Consider the following 8005-nt stretch of genomic DNA (forward strand, 5'->3'; position numbering starts at 1 on the left):
TCTACACGCAATCTTGGGCCTTTCAGTTAACGACAGAAAAAGATAAACAAACTCCTCTTAAAATATATTTCATTTATGGTCATATTGGGTCCTGTAATCAGGCGCTATATTATTCACATTGGAGGTACGGGAAGGTCCAATATATTACAAATGTGCATATGGCCTTATTTGCGGTGAATGTACAAATTTTTAACATATTAATCCATCATAATACATTTTAGGGATTTTTTCCACTTGCGGAAAGGACGAATTTGATGTAGATGATTTGTCAAGAGGAAAGTGATTTGTTTTGAACTGGAGGCATTTTCAATATATCAGGCAAATTTCTAATAAATTTCACATGAATGTTATCAATTAAGAAACCATTCAATAAATTTTCTTGTAGGTCTTGTAATGTATTAATGGCCTATTATAATGATTATCAAATAGCAATTATATTTATGGTAAGTTCCAATTTGATTCCACCGTGAACATAAACTGTGAGTGTGAGTGTGTGTGCATGTATATGTATGTGCGTGTTTCTGTATGTGTGTGTGTGTGTTAGAGAGAGAGAGAGAGAGACACGGTGGAGAGAGATAGAAAAGGAAGTTATGTGTTTATAGTCACTCCACCACTGTGATCTTGGCTTGGGTCCCTGAGTGAAGTACATGACTGGGCACCCTTGACCAATTCAACGTCGTGACTGCATAATACTTTTCATTTATGCTCACCTGGAGTAATGATGCTGGTAATTTCAACATATTTGGATGAAGATGCAACCAATGAAGAAACCCTGAATCAGTTGTTTTCATAACATATGCAATCTACAACCAGTTTGCTCTTGCATTTGGCTATTTGGTAACTATCATTATCGTCAGCGCTCTCATGTCCACTTGGGACTCTCGTTTACCTTTTTTCTTAACATCAATACCACATTAAATTTAAGCCGTCGAGAGCGCGTTGGATATATTGTTATAACTTATTATGCAGTCGCCTAAATATAAATAAAATTGAATAAAATGTTAAAAAAATAATTAAAACGGTGCTTGGTATATTCTGGTTTATTTCATACTTGAAGAATTTGTCCAAGAAACTTAGCATATCCCAAGCCGATGATTACGTTACTATCACTCTGTGGAAAGTGCCGAACCCACACTTCTTCCTCAGCAACCATTTCTATGGGAACACCGTTCATCGCCCTGTTGTATTGACTGAACTTTCGTCCTGACTACTACTTCGCCATTCTTCATTAGTTCTAGTCCAGATGTATAGACCCCGGCTATATACAAAGAAAATGTGAACTAATACGTTACCGCGACTGGTGCCGTAAATGTACCGTGTCTAATATCATAGCCATTACCTACGTTCGTCAATATTTTATCAAAAAGCACTTCTTGATTGACACCTACATTAGTTATTGCAGAAGTAAGAGACACAGTAAACACAACGGGACCGTTTGTCGCAGCACAACCACAAATTACTAAAATAGAAAAAAAGATATACTTAAAAATTATATTACCTAAAGTCTATATAGATGATCAAACGTGCGTTAAGAAAGAGAATGTATTTACTTTTATACTGTTCTAAGTCTTCATTTACTAGTTTTCATAATTAGCCATTTTCTCTTCTATATTCCAATACATGTATTGATTCTATCCCATTTAGCAGGTTCCCATTCTTTGAGTTTAGATTACATTTGGATTTTACACATCTTACACATTTTGGATTTGGATTCTATATGACTCAACCGTCCTCGTCGATGACCAGTCCTTCCTTAGCTGTAACTGGATATACTGTCTACCATTATCACCACTCTTTCTTCATTTCCAAAGACATGATAAAACTTATCCATAAATTATCTATAAAGTGATAAAAAGCCAATCATTACAGGTATATATTATGAACTAAATAATAATATCACTTTTGATATCGATAAAAGCAGTTCATTTCCGGAAAGCATGCGCGGATATGAAAATATGTAAGATTTATGTGTTAATTGTTCTTTCTGATAAGACTCATTTCGAAATACATGCAGGAATCGCAAAATAAACGTGTTTGCGAGTTTTCTAATTACTAGTGAGTTGTGCATGTAAATGCAACGTATATGTCTTTCAAACAGGTAGTTTCACTAGGACTGATCTGATTCCAAGCAAGATTACGACGAATTGTACATACGCTCGGTCTGCTTTGCATACCAAGGATATCCATGCACAGATGTTGTTTTTTTTAAAACAAAAGAAAACCTTCCGAAAATAGCTAAATTAAGCAGTCTTGTAACAGTATTATTTGTAGTAAGCTTCATTAAGCAGTCTTTTAGTAATATTAGTAGTAGGAGTGGTAGTAATTGCAGTAATCATTATGAACAGCTAAATTGATGATAGTACAGACGTACAAGCAACGCCAGCAAAATCGACATCTTTAATATCGGGAACATTAACATACAGTGATAACAACAACAATTATAGTTGTAGCATTTGTAAAGGTAGTGAAGGTTAGCATGGAAATAGTGAAGTACTTAGGTTCAGACACGAGTGCATGTTAGTAGGTACCTATGTTTTAATATTTCACAGATACTTTATATAGTACACACATATGAAGTTTAAAAGGCACCATTAAGCATATGGCCTTGTAAATCCATCATTTTCCGTTCAATCTGCGTAACTTCCTGTTCCAGTTTGGCTCTCAGTTCTCTTTACTCTACGAGCAGAGACAGTAGAAAATCTGCTGCTTCTTTTGACAAGCTCCAACCTTCGCTACCAGCAGTAATTTGACTGGATACAAATCCGCCATTACAAGTATCAACAACAATTCTAAGGTGAAGAAAGCTGTCACTTTCATGTTTGCAGAAAATAAATGTGAACTGACAGTGAGACGATTTTCTCATTAAATTGAGCGGGCCACGAAATTGTACGCTATTTGCGGGTTCTTATCTCTACATTCAATTAGTGACCTTATATGAGCCGTGGGCAAGATCTCCTACATGGTTGCCAAAAACATTAATAGAAAAATTGAACTTGCAAAATACGCCTTACCCCTGTCTAGCTTTGACACATAGCAATGGGTGAGTAGATGGACGATGGATGAGTGGACACTTTCTAATAAATTAGAATCCACAATGTTTGAATTAGCTGAGGTCGTATGTTCAAAGTACACATTCATTTACAAGTCAAGATGAAGATCAGTTTCCAGTACTTTACTGCTTATCTTGACATGGAACCTCTTACAGTACGCGAAGAAAAGGACATAGTGTAAGATGAGAGCTCAGACGATGAGATTTCATTCTAAAATACGTAAATGTAACTTTTCAACGTTTTACTGAACAAATACCAGTCATTTATATTTATCTGGGCATACAAGAAGAAGAAGAAAACCATGATGGAGAGGTACGATACGACTTCGTTTCCATATTATGTGAAGTACTATTCACTGGTCTTAGATTGTAAGATATTATGTGAAGTACTATTCGCTGGTCTTAGATTATAAGATCTTATGAGATAACCTTTTGTCAGTCCTTCTTCCATCAGCACATGTTTGTTATCGCAACCCCTCCTAAAGTACAAAGACAACTGCAATACATCTTCACACACACACACACACACACACACACACACACACACACACACATTCATTCCTAGTTCTAGTTGGTTCCACACAATAATAGTATCACTTCTACATCCAATATGGCCGCCATGGCAGTCATCTTGAAAATGTTGTCATTGCTACTTCTGAAAACTTGATGGTGATATCGACATGTTTTTTTTTAATAAGACGTTTTATATTAACTAGTAAATCCTTAATAAATATTGTGCCGATCTGACATTCAACATAGCTGCCATGGCGGCCATCTTAAAAATCTTGTTATTGCCACTTCGACTGAAAGTCTTCTTATGATGCCTAGTTTGTCTTAAATAAAAGTAGTGACCGTCCGACCAATAAAAGTAGTGACCGTCCGACCAATTAAAGTAGTGACCGTCTGACCTATAAAAGTAGTGATCGTCCGACCTATAAATTTGCGACAAAAAGTCAAACGCCATTGCTTAAATTTTTGTAATTGATTGATCTGATGAACGCAGTCTCATGTTCATATACACGAATTTTGACAGGAGCTTGTATTTTGAATTGCATTCCAATGAACACATTGCTAGTCATCACCCTGGCATTGATGTCATGGGTCAATGATGTATTGCCTCAGATATTTTTTTGTACTGACGTGTAAGCTGTGCATATAGTATACAAATACACTGACCGGTGCAACTTAAAGAACATTAGTTTCCCCCACCCCACAAAAAAAATAATACACGAAGAAAAGGACATATTGTACAACGAGAACTCAAGAATCAAATAATTATTATAGATTAAACCAAACATAACATTGTCTATGGCAATTGTGGTAATATTTTCTCAGTGATATCCAATACTGAAGGTGACCGCTCCGGTGGCCTAGTGGTTAAAGCGTCCGCCTCGGATGCGGGTTCGATACCCGGCCGAGTCATACCAAAGACTTACAAAAATGGTCCTAACAGCTACCTCGCTTGGCGCTCAGCATTAAGAGTTTAGTGTTAGAACTAGTCGGCCTGGCGTCAGGATAATGTGACTGGGTGGGACATCATGCTACAAGTCTGCGACATGATGCTCCAGTACTAGGCATCACTATAAACTGCCACACTGTAGACATCTTAGTATATGACTGACAAATTGTTAAAGCTACGTAAAAAATCCAAATCACACATCACACACAAAATACTGAAGGTCAAAGGTGAGGTAGGTGCTGGATATTTTCTCCATGATATCCAATACTAAAGGTCAAAGACCATGCCTAAAATCATGTACAGCAATTACATGTATATTGTGAAGATGTTAGCCTTGTTTTTCTTCAAATTTGGTATATTGGAGTTTCTACAGAATAGCAAAGATATTATCTTACAAGTATTAGCTTTACCATTTAGCCTATTACAGTTTCATCCTCAACTCTCGCGCTTGATTTTTTCATTAACCTGCCTTACAATCTTTCTCGCGTGATCGGTTTATAGCCGTGCTACATATTAGGTTTTAGTCCCTTGACATACCATTGTTTTTTGACGCTTTTCAAATACTCTAATAGGAAACACTAAGTTAAGTTAAGAACTATATAACTGTCACAAATTTCCCCGTCTTTCTCACTATTACTCCATTGCAAAACATAATCATTCTAGTTTAATTTTTTTTCTTAAAATCTATATTAATCTGTTCTAATGCCTTAGATTACTATTAACAGAAACTTCGTGGTTTCTGTCTACATCCTGGTTTTTCAGTTTGTGTTGCTCATGAAATATTTCGGTAAAGTATTTTATTCAGTAGTATGAAATTTCAATTTGTATTATAAAGTCTGATTTAGTTTCTTGAACTCGAACCGTTATGAATAGGACGTCACTAATTAAAGCTTAGGTTTCTATTTCATAATAATATTATTCCATACGTTTAGACCAAGAAATAAAAAAAGAGGAAAAGAATAAGAAAATCAAAAGCAAATATCGGTATAATTTTAATATATCAGTTTTATGGAAAATAGTCTCGAACAAAATATGTGTAGTGTGCTCCAGTAATCAATATTAAAACTTAAGATTTGTGGCAATTTATGATGCAGACAGGAACACGGAACAGAGATACTTTTTAGTTAAGGTGTTTACATGAATGGGAATGTGATGTCCTGCTTTTATGAAGCAAAATAGAATATACATACACATAACAAAATAAAGACTGTTTCATTGAATTTCAAAAGTGATTTCTCATTCATGTAATGGAAGAGCTGGTGCTGGGAGGGTAGATAACTCTAATTATTTTATGTTTTACTGTTCAGGGCCCAAATGTGTAATTTTAATGTTAAGAAATTGAAAGGTGTGATCTAATAAGTTTTTGATTTATTCCATTTTCCTCAATGAAAATGAAAAAGAAAATGCAGGAGAGGCTTCGTGAATAATTTAATCCGTATTAGGAAAATTACTATTGGATTAGATGACCCGAGAAAGTGGTAAATGATTGGCCCTCGAGTTTGTTACTGTCCGATTCATTGATATGTTCCACCCAGACGTCATCACTCTTCTGTAACTGAAGTGTCACAATGTTTGTTCCCATGGTATAATAACTAGCGTCTCCAGTGCGTGCCTTAGCAACCGGTTCGCCATTTTTAACAATTTCGGCCCCAATAAAGCTTCCTCCGGATGAAAGCACGGTAATGGAAAATTCGTACACGCCAGCTACCTGAGCGGTAAATGTGCCATGCCGTGCGTCATATGCGTTACCAACGTTATTTATCACTTTATCGAAAACAACCTGTTGGCGTTGTCCAAGGTTTGATATTGTGCTGCTAAGAGCTGCGGAGAAGGCGAAAGGAGATGTATTGTTTGTACAGCCACATTGTGCTGAAAAGAAAAGCATGCAAAGTTATGCCCGTTTATCTGCAAATGTAAAGATATTAAGCAAATATCAAAGTTTCAGAATCAACCCTGATGGACATTTTGATTTATGCCCTTTCGTGAAAAAATTAGATACTTGAAACAAAGATTACAATAAGTTTCAGCTTCACTCAGCAGTATACTAACGAGGGAAGCTATTGCCCCGGGCTCCAGAGGCATTGGGGCACTAAAACTAGGGGCGCCAGAAGTCTTTGGGCGCCAAAACCCCTGTGGGCAATCATTGTCGCCACGAGCGCCATTTACCCTTAGTGCGTCACTGATTTCACTATTGAGTTTGAAAATTCAACTTGTTTTATTTTCTTTCTTTTCCTTTCTTAAAGAGTCGATATTTTAGTGACATGATTGAAGGAACTCGACAATAGGAGAGAGGCTTTAGTAATGCTGCTCTAAATGTATCGATATGATTCCACCCCTTTTAATGGTTCTTCTCAACGCGATCAAGGTCCTTGATTATAAATTCGGCAGTGGGGTGGGGTGGGAAAACCAGGGATTATAAAATCTGTTGAATGTCAGCCACCCCATCCCACCGCGAACCAGCCAATCTTCTCCGCTTAGTTCACGTTAAATTTGGTACAGCTGTCCGTCATATATATATATATATATATATATATATATATATATATATATATATATATATATATACATATATATATATATATATATATATATATATATATATATATATATATATATATTTGTTTTGAAATAGGAGATCACACCTCAAATTACTTACCTTTCTGTCTCTCAGTTTGTAATTGTCTTATTTCGGCTGAGACTTGCGCGAGTTCTCTTTCCAGATCCACTCTTAAAGTATTCTCCTCCGAAATAAGGGTCAAAAGGGACTGTGTGAGATCCTGTGTCAGCTGGCCTTTGACCCTCCAGATGATGACATAGATCACAAAAGTAGAGAATAAATTATATTTTCGCACCATTATGGATAAGTGTTAAGTTTTCGTAAGTATTTAATGAGAAGACGGAAGCGAGATATCTGGAAAGTCAGTAAATGGCTCCCAAAGAGCAGGGCCTTATCTTTATTTGTCTTATGTACACTGGCCTATAACCTAGAAATGACCGTGTTGCTCGCCTCTTCTTGCTTTATCTCAAAGAAATGTTATTTCGATGACTTGCCTTTGAACGAAAGTTTGCGTGGGCTTCCAGACCGTAACCTTTCCACTCTGACGTGTCAGCTGATTTCGAAACAAAAAAAAACCTTCAGGATAGATTTCACACCTAATGACGAGAGGAAGAAAGTGCATGAGAATGGATTAAAACAGAGAGAGAGAGAGAGAGAGAGAGAGAGAGAGCACATTCCTTTGTTGTATTTAAGAAAATAACCTGCGTAAACATATATAACAATGAAAGTTAGAATCCTAACAATCGAACAGCTCTTATGTCCGTTCGAAATTTACACCAATCAGACACACACGGAAAGATAATTCCAATCACACACAATGATGGACACACCCTCTATACAAGAAAAATCTTATATTATTATTTGACGAAATTAAAATTAAAATGTTTGTTTCGAGAAGTTGCCAGGCTCATCAATAATGTAGGTTAGTGAATCTTGCATG

At 36.2% G+C, this 8005-nt stretch overlaps 1 protein-coding gene across 1 annotated transcript; it reads right to left on the reverse strand.

Annotated features, from left to right (window-relative positions):
- Positions 1 to 5919: 5919 nt before the first annotated feature.
- LOC149792593 (cerebellin-1-like) lies at positions 5920 to 7459 on the reverse strand. The gene is made up of 2 exons (XM_089969409.1): positions 7165 to 7459; positions 5920 to 6377 (listed from the first exon to the last, which is right to left on the reverse strand). Exons 1-2 carry the CDS (start codon positions 7361 to 7363, stop codon positions 5959 to 5961), a joined length of 618 nt encoding a protein of 205 aa, XP_089825535.1. The 5' UTR covers positions 7364 to 7459; the 3' UTR covers positions 5920 to 5958.
- Positions 7460 to 8005: the final 546 nt, after the last annotated feature.

Source organism: Sinohyriopsis cumingii, chromosome 9 (assembly GCF_028554795.1).
Source record: "Sinohyriopsis cumingii isolate HCF-2022 chromosome 9, ASM2855479v2, whole genome shotgun sequence".
NCBI lineage: Eukaryota > Metazoa > Mollusca > Bivalvia > Unionida > Unionidae > Sinohyriopsis > Sinohyriopsis cumingii.

What these genes read in the sequence shown, in the direction of transcription:
- LOC149792593 (XM_089969409.1), bottom strand. Translation starts at nt 7,363, where the DNA reads ATGGTGCGAAAATATAATTTATTCTCTACTTTTGTGATCTATGTCATC. An exon ending in ACAAACTGAGAGACAGAAAG is followed by an intron (nt 6,378 to 7,164) that starts GTAAGTAATTTG and finishes TTTTCTTTTCAG; the next exon opens with CACAATGTGGCTGTACAAAC.